We start from the raw sequence: 12204 nt of genomic DNA on the forward strand, positions 1-12204 counted from the left end.
GCTACTCTTGCTATCAGGGCACTAAATTGTCAGTTCCATATGCTTAAATATCAGCAACATACCTTGGAACTCCTTAAACAAAAAATGTCTTCCTTTCCTGCTTGGGCAGAATCTAAAGATTTGCAAGACAATGCATTCTGAAAGTCAAGTAATAAACTCACTTTGCACTGTGGTTTTGATGCCCTAGAAGCTTCTTGCAGGGCAGCAGTCACTGGATCTGTCATTAGAAGACATGTGTGGCTTAAGGGATAACCCCTGCCAGACCATGTGAAATCTAAATTATTGGATGCCCCCTTGCATAAAGTTAACTTATTTGGCACTAAGGCAGAAGACGTCTTAAAAAAAGATGGAAGAAAAAGCAAAATCTATGCTAACAGTTAAAGATTTCTTACAGGTCCAGCCCCCTAGGTTCAGCAGGCATTTTCCCTCCAAGCACTGGTCCTTTCCTGCTCCAAGTATCAGGCCCAGCCTAGGCCCCATGGAACCAGACCCCAGCCCCAGGTTCTAAAGAAGTCCCTCCTAGGGGAAGAAAGTGCTTAACCTGAAATTGTTATAATAAAATGAGGTTTTGTCTTCATTCCACTTGGTTTTTGGCCTTCCTGCTGTGTGGTGAATCGTTGTGGTGTTGTGGAGTTGCTGTTTTATTTGGTTCCAGAGCTCCAGGGAATGCAGAGAACTAAGCAGTGGACTACCTCCACTTCAAAACCAGGGAGCTCTAAGCCACCCCCTTATGGTAAGAACTCACAATGACTCACCTCCTCCTGACCTCCCCTCTGCCCACCTTCACTTATCCCTAGGAGGAAACTCCCATTTCATTCAAGCACCTGGGCCACCATTACCAAGGACCAATGGGTTCTGAACAGTGCGTCTCAGGGATACAAATTCTCCTTCCACACCCTTCCAACTCCAAAAGGGTTCCCGGATCTACCAACAGATCAGTGGACAGAGGCTCGAAAGCAAATCCATTCCCTGCTCTCTTTGAGGGCAGTAGAGCATGTTCCTGCAGAACAGATAGGCCAAGGCTTCTACTCAAAACTTTTTCTGATGCCAGAAAAGAGGGCACCTGGCACCCCGTCCTTGATCTGTCCATTCTAAACACCTTCCTGGTGATTTCAAAATGCTCACCCTCCAGCAGTTGCTACCCATGCTCTCCAAGGATGCCTGGCTAGCCACCCTAGATCTAAAAGAGGCCTACCTCCACATTCCTATCAGGGAATCATGCAGAAAATATCTTCGCTTCAGGGCAGGATCTCAACACTTTCAATTCCCTGTGCTTCCCTTTGGCTTATCTACTGCTCCCAGAGTTTTCACAAAATGCCTGGTTCCAGCTATTGCCTTTTGCAAACAAAGAAATAGTCAAATTTTACCCCTACTTAGATGACTGCCTTATTCAGACAGACAGCCAGGAAAAGCTGCTCAAGCACCTGGCCTTTGTGAAGAGCCTACTAACCTCCCTAGGGTACACAATCAATGAAAATAAATCAAAGCAGGTGCCCACCCAAAGGATAATCTTCCTGAGAGCAAGTCTGGACACATATTCCGAGATGGCATACCTTACACCAGAGAAACAAATTTTCCTGTCAGCCTACGTCTCTCAACTGGCCACCAGACCTCAGCTTTCTGCAAGGAAAATCCTGCAAGCTCTGGGGTTCGTGGCCTCTTGCATGCTCCTCATTCCATATGCCAGACTGCATATGAGGAATGGTACCTAAAGAGCCTTTGGTGTCAACACTCTCAAGACCTGGAAACTCTTCTAACTATAATTCCTTGCCTCAGAAAGGAATTCTTTTGGTGGGCAACAGCATGCTTCCACAACAAGGGACTGCCCTTCTCCCCACACCCCACCACCCAGACCCATCAGACAATGCTTGGGGTGCACACCTGGAGAGCAGGTGCATACAGGGCCAATGGAGCCCACAGCAAATCTCCCTGCACATCAATAAAAAAAAGAGATGATGGCTGTGCAGCACGCCTTGATAGCTTTCAAACCCCTTCTCTCTCCAGGGGCTCTCCTGATCAAAACAGACAATACTACCATGATGTGGTGCATCAACAAGCAGGGAGGGACTTAATTCTACCCTCTATGCAGGCTGGCCATGACCCTGTGGCTCACAGCCTCTTCCATGCAACTACATCTGTTAGCACAATACCTACCAGACTCTCTCAACTCCCTGGCAGACCAATTAAGCAGAAACTTTCTGGACCCACACGAATGGCAGCTCAACAGAAGTACCTTCACCCTAATAACTCATAAATGGGGAACCCCGAAGGTTGACCTCTTTGCCTCCCAGACCAACCATCAGCTCAGCAAATTCTGCACCAGAGAGCATCACTGCATGGCTTGGAAAGTGGATGCCCTGTCCTTCCCCTTGGTCACCCTCTTGGTCTATGCCTTTCCTCCCTTACCTCTCATCCCCAGGGTACTGCTCAAAACAAGGGAGGAAAAACCAAGGACCATTCTTATAGTGCCAGACTGGCCCTGACAGCACTGGTACCCCTTGCTGTGCAGCCTGTCCCCATTGCCTCCATGGCATCTTTCTCAGATTCCAAACCTCCTAACCCAGAGGGAAGGGGAATTCATGCATCCCCAATTGCAGACACTCAATTTGGCAGCTTGGCTTATTCCTGAACCAATCTGCCAAGCTGCCAAATTGAGTGTCTGCAATTTGGCAGCTTGGCTTATTCCCGAACCAATCTGCCATCCTCAGTAAACCGGTTCTGGATGTTATCCATGAGGCCAGACTCATTAGTACCAGAAAGTCTTATGCAGATAAATGGAAAAGGTTCTGCACCTGGATCCAGTCTAAGGGGGCCAATACAGCACAGCCCTCCACCCCTCTCATCCTGGATTACATAGCTGAACTACTACACAGTGGTCTCTTTCTTCTCTATAAAAATTCATGCCTGTGCTATTTCTGCTCATTTTCCCACTGATCAGCCCCTTTTCTCACACCCTTTGATCAAACAGTTCCTGAGAGGGGCTAGCAACTTGAAGCCCCCCCAGAAGGGCACCAATACCAGCTTGGGACCTTAACTTTGCCTTGGAAAAGCTCACACTGCCTTCTTTAGAACCAGCCTCTTCTGCAGAGGTAAAATTTCTCTCTTGGAAGACCATCTTTTTTTCTGGCCATCACTTCAGCCAGAAGAGTCTCTGAGCTGCAAGCAGTCATGGCTGTGGAACCCTTCATCATCTTCCATGCAGACCGGGTATGCCTCAGAACTAACCAATCATTAATTCCAAATGTGGTGCTCAGTGTGGCTCTCAACCAATCCATTCATTTTCCCACCTTCTTTCCTAATCCCCAGAACAAAGGGGAAAGGATTCTTCACTCTCTAGATGTGCACAGACAGCTCAGGTACTATTTGGACAGGAATAAAGCCTTCAGAAAGTCTGATCAATTGCTGGTTAGCTTTGCTACAGGGGCAGAAAACAAAGCTATCTCCAAGCAAACCATTTACTCCTCCCAAGGGGGTCAGGACACGCTCCACCAGAGCAGGCTCCACCTCTGCAGCTTTCCTTAGAGGAGTCCCCGCTAGGGACATCCTGGAGGCTGCCACCTGAACATCTGTTCACACTTTCACCAAGCATTACCACCTGCCTCTCTTCTCCAAATCCAGGGCAGGGTTTGTCTCTCCAGTCTTGCAGGGCATCCTAGCCAGCCCCTAGCTTCCTTGACTGCCTCCACCCATTTCCTCAGCTTTGGGAATCTACCCAAATGTGATGACTGCAACAGTGAAACACGAAGAACATAGTACAGTTGTGTACACTTACCAGAAATGTAGATGTTCGAGTGTATTCACTTTTGCAGTCCTGGTTTCCCTCCCTCCATCCCCCTTTTTTCTCTTTCTCCTTTTGTTACCATTCTTCCTTGTTGTTCTCCTTTCCTTACAAGGGACATATTGGTATTTATTTTCCACTTGTGGGGTTCTTCCACCAGAACATAGCCTCCTAGTTGGGGGCTCCTGACAGGTTAGGGCAAGAAAAACTGATGTAATGGCATTAGCTGCCTTACTTTATACTACTGACAAACTGACGTCAGACCTCAAGCGACGGCAACTGACACAGAAATACTAAGTCTCTGGTATTTGGGCCTGCCAAGGGCTACCATGGCAGAGATTACCCTAATGTGATGACTGCAACAGTGAATACACTCTAACATTTACATGCATGGTAAGTGTACACAACTGTACTTTTGCTGCAGTTTAAAAAGCACAAATGTCGCTTTGAGTTTTCTTCTCTGTCAGTGTATGTTTACTGATCTTACTTTTTAAAATGTGATGATTTAATAAAGGAAAGATGTTTAAAAAAAACAGACACAGAGAAGACATGCAGACTCTTCACAGAAAGAGCTGATGTACTTATCTGCTTCTGCATTTGCGTAGAAGAGGCCTGCTCGATAGCTCTTTTCCTTGAAAAGGAAAGTCCCATCACAGTCTTCCACTGACAAAATGAAAGTTGTATAGCTGTACTTTAATCCTTTCCTTTTCGCTGGTACTGTGCAATTTTTATTCCACCCTTGCCCTGGAACATTAGTGGACTAGGTAGAACTTTTGTCAGTGCACCAGCAAGCCAGCTGAGTAAAATTTATTTTTTTACTGACAGCCTGTGCGTAGTAGTGACCAAGTATTCTTCAGCTACTGTGCACTCTGTTGAGGGTGCATATCATTTCCTTTCCATCAAGATGAGCTGTAACCCCAAGTTCAGATTGTATTTGATGTGTCACTGCACTGCAGAGATATATTTTAGAGATCTCTTGCTAGAATACTACTAGAATGCAGAGAATGGACTAGTAAATGAATTTTGAGACATTCCTTTGGATATTTATTTATTTTACATTTGTTGACCGGGATAGTCTAACTGGATTATGTCCATTTTCAGTAGAGTCCCGGGAAGATAAGCTCCAAGATATTACTAGACTACTAACATACTGGTACTAGTTGTTATACAGTTTAATACTACAAATTTTAAGCAGTTCAGGAATCTTCACAGTTTATACAAAAAACATGTTACAAGCAGTAGATACGATATTTTAGACTTTATGTACAAGACTTCATTAGTAACTAGAAAGTAATTGTTAAACAAAAACATACTTCAAGTTTCAACAGTTCAGCAATGCTCACAGTTTAAACAATGCTTGTTGCCTGCCTTGGGTAGGATGCTTTAGAATTATATGCAGAATAATTTAACTGGGTATTTTAAATTATCTCTATTAGGATAAGATATGTTTTTGCCAAGGATAGGCCTTGATCTATAAAGACACAGATAGAGTAGGAATTAGGTCTTAAGAGAGGGTATTTGGGATATAGTATGAGATTAGTCTGGATTTGTACAGGGACATAACCAATGGGTTTTAAAATAGAGTTTCAGATTGTGTTAAAAAGTGTAAATGAAGACAGTGATGTAAGTTCATGGGGGAGTTGGTTCCAGTACTTTCCAACTGCATTTGAGAACAGAGCATCTCCTGCCATTTATTAGATTTACATGTTGATACAAGTAGTTTATTAGACGAGCATAAAGTTGAAAGGTTCTTATATTGGGTAATGAGACTAGCAAGTATTGGGGTATTGGTAGGTTGTAAAAGGGTTTTGTGCACAATGGTGAGTTGGTTAAAGTGAATCTGATTCAGAAGTTCTAACCAGCCTAATTGTTTCAGATTATGGCAGTGATGGGTCCTAAAGGAGGAAGCAATAGCAAATCTGGCAGTGCTATTGTAAGCGTTGGCTAGCTTGTTAAGGTTATTTTTTTGACAAGTTAGTATATATGGAAGAAGCGTAGAGAAGTGTGGAGATAAGGTGGGAATAAGCAATAGTGGTTCTGGCTAGTGGGGAGAGAAAGGGTTTTATCCTATAGAGGGAGCCTAGTTTCCTGCTGATAGTTTTTATGGTATTGTTGATATGGGTTTCAAAGTTCAGGTTGTTATCCATGGTTACCCCTAGAAGTTTAGTTGTTGGATCGGGAGATATGAGTGTACCATTATTGGATAAGACTGAAAATTTCATTGGGAGTGATTTACGGGTAGGAGTGAAGAGGAGGAGTTTGTTTTTTTTGGGGTTCAAGAGGAGGCAGCGTTGTAGAAACCAATTTTCTGTTTTATTGAACATTGTCTGAGTTAGAGTCTGTAGTTGGGATTGAGATTTAGCTGAGAAGATTATTGTCAAATCATCTGCATATTGTACACAGTTAGTTAAAGGAATAGCTAGGTTGAGGTCATTGATAAATATTGAGAAAAGGAGGAGGCCCAATATAGAGCCCTGAGGAACACCTTGGGTAACTGGGAGATGGGATGAGAGGTTGCTGTCCCATAGCACTGCCTGCTGTCTATTATCAAGGCAGGACTGGAACCATTTTATAGTCTTTGTGTCCAGATAGAACAATTTTAGAATATTGAGAAGTAAGTGGTGGTTGACAATGTCGACTGCTTTTGAAAGGTCGATGAAAAGTGCTGAAGAGAGAAGATTGTTATTACGGTTTTTATTGATGTTGTCAGTGAAGGCTAGGAGTGCAGTTGTACTGTGGAAAGTCCTGAAGCCATGTTGAGATTTGGCCAGTAAATTGTTCTGGAGTAGGTAGTCTAGTAACTGTCTCTGGATGCACTTGTCCATTATTTTAGCTAATGGGGAAAGTAGAGCTGTGGGATGATAGTTCAAATATTCTCTGGAATTTCCACCCTTGTGTATGGGGATAATGTAGGAGATTTTCCAGATGGTGGGAATAGTGCTTTCTTGTGTGGTTCTATTTATCAGCAGTGATACAGGATAAGCTATGACTTTGGCTGCCTTTGCAGGTATTCAGCAGGTAGCTGGTCAGCTGAGGGGGTAGTAGATTTTAGTTTACTTAAGAGGTTGCAGATGAGGGAAGTTGGGACAGGTTGCAGGTTTAGAGTTGGGAAAGAGTTAGTAGTATTGGTTGGAAGGGCAGAGCTATCGGCTGTTAGTTGATTAGCAAGTGTTTGGATGGTCTCGGTGAAGAAGGTATTAAAAGCATTAGCAGTTTGCTTTGGATTGTTGGAATTTGATCCTATAGGGGGTGGTGTTGCAGATTGGCCTGGTTGAGGTAGCCTGTTTATGCTAGCTGAGAACCTTTGTGGATTATTTTGGTTGGTTTGTTGGAGGTGGAAGTAAAAGGTTTTTTTTTATCTTCGAGTATAGCTTTCTTAGCCTCATTTATTTTTTGCCTGAATTGTTGTTGGTCTACGGGGTTTTTAGTTGTTCTCCATAGTGCCCAAACTTTATTTCTCTGTTGAATTTTCTGCCTGGTTTTCTTTGTAAGCCATGGGGGCAGGTTTAGATTTAATTTTGATGGAATGCTTTGATGCATGGTGGTTAAGGATTAAGAATTTTGAATTAAAGTAGTTTGTTGTTTCGTCAAGTGGGAGGTATTTTATAGGTGACCAATCACATTCTTTTAGTTCAGCTTGGAAGTTATTGGGGTTAAAGTTTCTGTTGCTTCTTATTGTTTTATATATGGTTGGGTTGTGTGAGCTCGACTTTTGCCTGATTATGTAAGTGAGAGAATGGTCACTTACATCGTCAGGGAGGGTCACTACATTATAGAGTTGTTGGTGATTATTTATTAGAATCCAGTCTAGGATGGATTCTTTGTTATTGGGTTTATTAATTCTGGTTGGGGAGTTAATTGTTTGTGAAAAGCCATTAAGGTTAATATGGGAGGTTGGTGATTCAGTAGAGCAGTCCTTCCAGTCTATATTAAAGTCTCCAAGAATTATTGTCTCTTGGGGAATTTTTGTGGAGAGTTCAGCAAAGATACCTTCCAAAGTGGTGATGTTCTTACCAGGGGGCAAGTAGATACATATTATATTTAGGGATTTGCTGGGATTAAGTTGAAGTTTGGTGCTAATGATTTCTGAATTGTTTTCAGAAGAGGAACCACGATCTAGTATAGATATTTGTAGCCCTTATTTATAGAGAATAGCAACACCCCCTCCCTTTTTACTTTGCAGTCTTGTCTCAAGATGTTGTACCCAGATGGAATAATTTCAACATCTTGTGTAGTGGGTTTAAGCCATGTTTCTGTTAAACAAAGTATATCAAAGGAATGAATATCCAGGAGAGCATGGAGGTGAGCAATTGTATTATTTATATTGTGAATATTGAGGTGAGCTATATAGAGTGAGTTAAGAGATTTAGATTGGATATTTGGGGTTGAGGGAATACGAATTTGTGGTTCTGTGCTTGTTTTTCTGCCCTGGTCCTGGTTTAGGATGAATGTCCCCATCTAGTAAAGAGAGGTGTAATAGTTTAAGGGATTGTGGAGGTTAAAGTAATGGTGAAGAGGTTTTTTTTAGGTTTTAGATAGTTGTATTTGATATGGGTCAATCTGTGATATATAGCAGGTAAATAGCTAGGTAAAGATGTTATATTTATGTGTTCTGGGGAGTTAATTAGAGGTGTAGTCTTGTTTTTGCATTAGGGAAGTTCAGCTGTAAATATTTTGACTGTTCATATGAGGTTAGCAGGTAGGCTGCTGTTAGAGAAAGTAGGAGAAAGACAATGATTAGGAGCCTTAGTTGGATTTGCATAGAGACTAATAAGCTTACTGGTATACTTTAAAGGGGAGGAGTTATACTAGGGGTGATTAAGGTGTATGTAGAATGTTAACAAGATGACTATTGTGATTGGATTGGAGAGGAAGAGGGTGCGGTGAGGATGTATAAGCTTAGGAGCAGTAGGGGTGGATGGGAATTGGGGGTAGGGTAGGGGAGCGGAGTGACCCCGCAGGACGAACGGAGCGGGTAGAGAAAATAGAGGTAAGAAGCTGAAAAGAACAATCGGTTGAAGCAGGGATTACAATAGGTAGGTAACCCTAAATACTGGAATAAAGTTAAGAGTAGATAATAGAGCTATTTGGAGGGTGTGTGAGAGCTAACCATAAAAATAAATATATGCCTACAAATAAATACTTAATTAAAAAAAACTGAGTAGTGTTTTTCAAACTGATTTATTATTAAGATAAATGCTCAGTTCTTTACAAAGTATTATAAGAAAGTGTGTTGCTTTTTCTTACTTTGCATTTCCTAGTAGTTTTCATTTCTAGTAGAATTTCTTTCAGTCTGCTGCTGTTCTTACTGTGTGCTCTGTTCATAGACGACCAAGAAAAGGTATGTGATCCTCTTCGCCATTCTTTGAGACTGCCAACCATGATACCTACGACAGTCATTTCAAGCACTCTAGATGACAAAGGTAAGTACATTAATGTTTTTGTAATTATTGATTTGCACGTACTTGATGTTTGCACTATTCCTGGAACTCCAGTAGTTCATGTTATGCATTATGTGATGCACACTGTTGTAAGTTGTGCTATTGCTGATCTGCAGTGTCTCTGAAGGTTTGACTGATGTCATTATTTGCTTATGTAGCTATTGCCGTTTTCCATATTGTAAGTATTAAAAGATTTATAGTAGGGGTGATATTTTTTGTACCCTCCCCAGACTTACCAAGTGGCTTTATTGTTGACATCCAGATGACCCATTCACTCTGGGTATTTTGGAGCAGAATGAGATCCCTCTGTCTGATTTATTCCTGCTGGGAATGTTTATAAGCCTTTCCATTCTTCAGCTTTAGTTAGTTGCTAGGGAGTGAGTTAGCTTGTGTGTTTTGATAGGTGGCCTACCAATCTTTAGAGGCTCCTTTGTGCCTGCTACTGCTGTCTTTTAAGAAAAAGCATGCCTCCAAATGCTTGATTCCTGTTAGCTTTATTGGTGCTAAGCAGCCTGACAGCTTTGGCTTGAGTGACCCAAACTCATCTGGGTAATATCTAGTGCTCCAGGTAGGTGGTACCTTTGTAGTGAGCCAGGACCACCACCTTCATTCCTGTGATGGCTATTCTGGCAATGACCACTCATTCCCATGCTCTGCAGGCATCTCCTACAGGTACTTATGTTGCTGCTCTAATTCATATTGTCTACAGCGTGGTAAAGGTTTCACCTCTTACGTCATGGGACTGATCATTAGTTGGAGGGGTTTCTGTACTGCATTGGAATTCTTATATATGATAAATCTTCCAGTTTTCTTTAAAGTTTCATAAAGTGTAACTTTATAAAGAAAAGCATGTTATGAAGTCTGTTAGATATTTTGTCTTCTCTCTGTCTTGAAATGGATTACTGCTGTCACAGCCTGGCTACTGTTTTCTGTGATGCATCATAATCCATAGCAAGATTGTGGTATTTACTGAGTTGTATTAATGTTTGACATGGTTTGGCCATGTAAATGAAGCAAACCAAAGTGATTACAGCACAGTTTTTGAGATGCAAGTGAAGAATTAAGATGGTGATTGATCTTGTCAAAAAGTCCTAGCAGAGGTCTTTTAACATCTTCTGTAAAACTGTTACATGAAAATGATATAAACCATTGTAGAAATTGTGAGGTATATTCAAGAGATAAGGGTGTATTCATAGAAGGTTTATGTTACAGCATTTATTTGTTAACTTTTGTTTTAATTATGGCTAGCTTGAAAAGACCCATGTATGATGGAAGTCCATAGAGAAAAATCTCCAAGGACAGTCAGCTAATTTGTCCAATTAAGCAATTGGGTAGAGAAGCATTAAAAACAAATAAGTACAGATCAAGTACTGTCGAAGAAAGCACAATATTACACAGAATGTGGACAACTGCATAAAAATGACATAATTAAGATGTATCAGGATGGGTAACAGTGGAGGGCTTACTGATGCTGCAAAACATAAGGTGGTAACTGTAGAATTGCAAGATGTATTACAATAAGTGAAAATGGAATATCAGAAATATTCAGATCTAGAAAACAAAAAATGTGGAATTTATCTTTCTGAAGTATTGGAGTGAGAGTGAGGGTGTGAGAGCGAGGGTGTGAGAGAGCGAGGGTGTGAGAGAGCGAGTGTGTGAGAGAGCGAGTGTGTGAGAGCGAGTGTGTGAGAGCGAGTGTGAGAGCGAGTGTGTGAGAGAGCGAGTGTGAGAGAGCGAGTGTGAGAGAGCGAGTGTGAGAGAGCGAGTGTGAGAGAGCGAGTGTGAGAGAGCGAGTGTGAGAGAGCGAGTGTGAGAGCGAGTGTGAGAGAGCGAGTGTGAGAGCGAGTGTGAGAGCGAGTGAGAGTGAGCGAGTGAGAGTGAGCAAGAGAGTGTTAGGAATAATGTCAGAGATACAAGAAAAGGCTGAAAATACTGCTAGAGTAAATTTAATATGGCTGAGGAAGTGTCAAAAACAAGAAGATGAAAAACAGTTTTGCTTGGGAGATCATAACAGATGGTAAGTAATGTACACTGCAACCAGATGTATAGAGTATTTTCAGTTAAGATAAGATTGAACTGAATGCATTTGGTCACTAAAAAGCATGACCTGTATGGATGCATGTTATACTGAAAATAAAGGCTAGAATTTTATGGGTCGAGACAGGTAACTGGTTACAAAGAAAGTCTGGAATGAAAAGTATCGAAGAGAAGAAAATGATACTGAAATGAAGAAAGAGATCTGTGCTGATGAATTAATTGTTAATGGAGGGATTGGAAAATATAAGTTGTGCAGATGAAATGGCTCACCTGCAAAGACCTGATACTAGCGATACCAGAAATTACAGAATGGACAGGTTTGCTGGTTGATGAAAATGACAAGGGCTTTCTCAGACTACAAAAGGTAGATATTAATGGGAAATAATGGTAAGAGGGATGATGTAAAATAAAGTTATAAAGACCCCCCCCCATACCTTTAGTGTCTTTCTGCTTAACAAAATATTGTCATCTTAGACTCCTGCATAAAATTTTCCTTCTATGAGGATTTATGCCTGAGACAGTACATAGCACAGTCTTACCTTCCATTTGACCATTTAAATCTGTACTTACCCGTATCTTTCTGATTGTTTTCTGGTGGTGATTACCTCCTGGCTCGGCTCAGTCCATGCCTACCCAGAGTGAGTCACCTCTCCCAGCCTCCATCTCGCCTATCAGACCGCTCTAGGAGATATTATTAGCTACTGAAACACCGGGCTCCATTTTTAAAAATTTGTCCTTGCTGCTGATCCTATCAGCATTCCTCGGCCCGTTCTTTAAGTTGTGTTTGTTTTCATGTTTTTCTGATAACATTTACTCAGTATCAGGACCAGATTCTTACTCTGTCCATTGCAAATCACTACTTCAAAGGTTTTTAAGAAGAATTTTCTTAGAGTTGATAACTACTGTATGAGCTCTGTAACTGCTGACTACCCGATGTCCGTTTGTTTC

At 41.7% G+C, this 12204-nt stretch overlaps 1 protein-coding gene across 2 annotated transcripts in view; it reads left to right on the forward strand.

Moving 5' to 3' along the window:
* Positions 1 to 12204, forward strand: part of CD44 (CD44 molecule (Indian blood group)) — a 284952-nt gene that overhangs the window by 197744 nt on the left and 75004 nt on the right. For both annotated transcript variants that reach the window (XM_044082648.1, XM_044082649.1), the window contains exon 4: positions 9106 to 9201. In XM_044082648.1, the coding sequence (XP_043938583.1) occupies positions 9106 to 9201 (96 nt within the window). The remainder of the gene's footprint in view (positions 1 to 9105; positions 9202 to 12204) is intronic.

This window comes from Protopterus annectens, chromosome 9.part0, assembly GCF_019279795.1.
Source record: "Protopterus annectens isolate FY-2018-M chromosome 9.part0, PAN1.0, whole genome shotgun sequence".
Taxonomy (NCBI): domain Eukaryota; kingdom Metazoa; phylum Chordata; order Ceratodontiformes; family Protopteridae; genus Protopterus; species Protopterus annectens.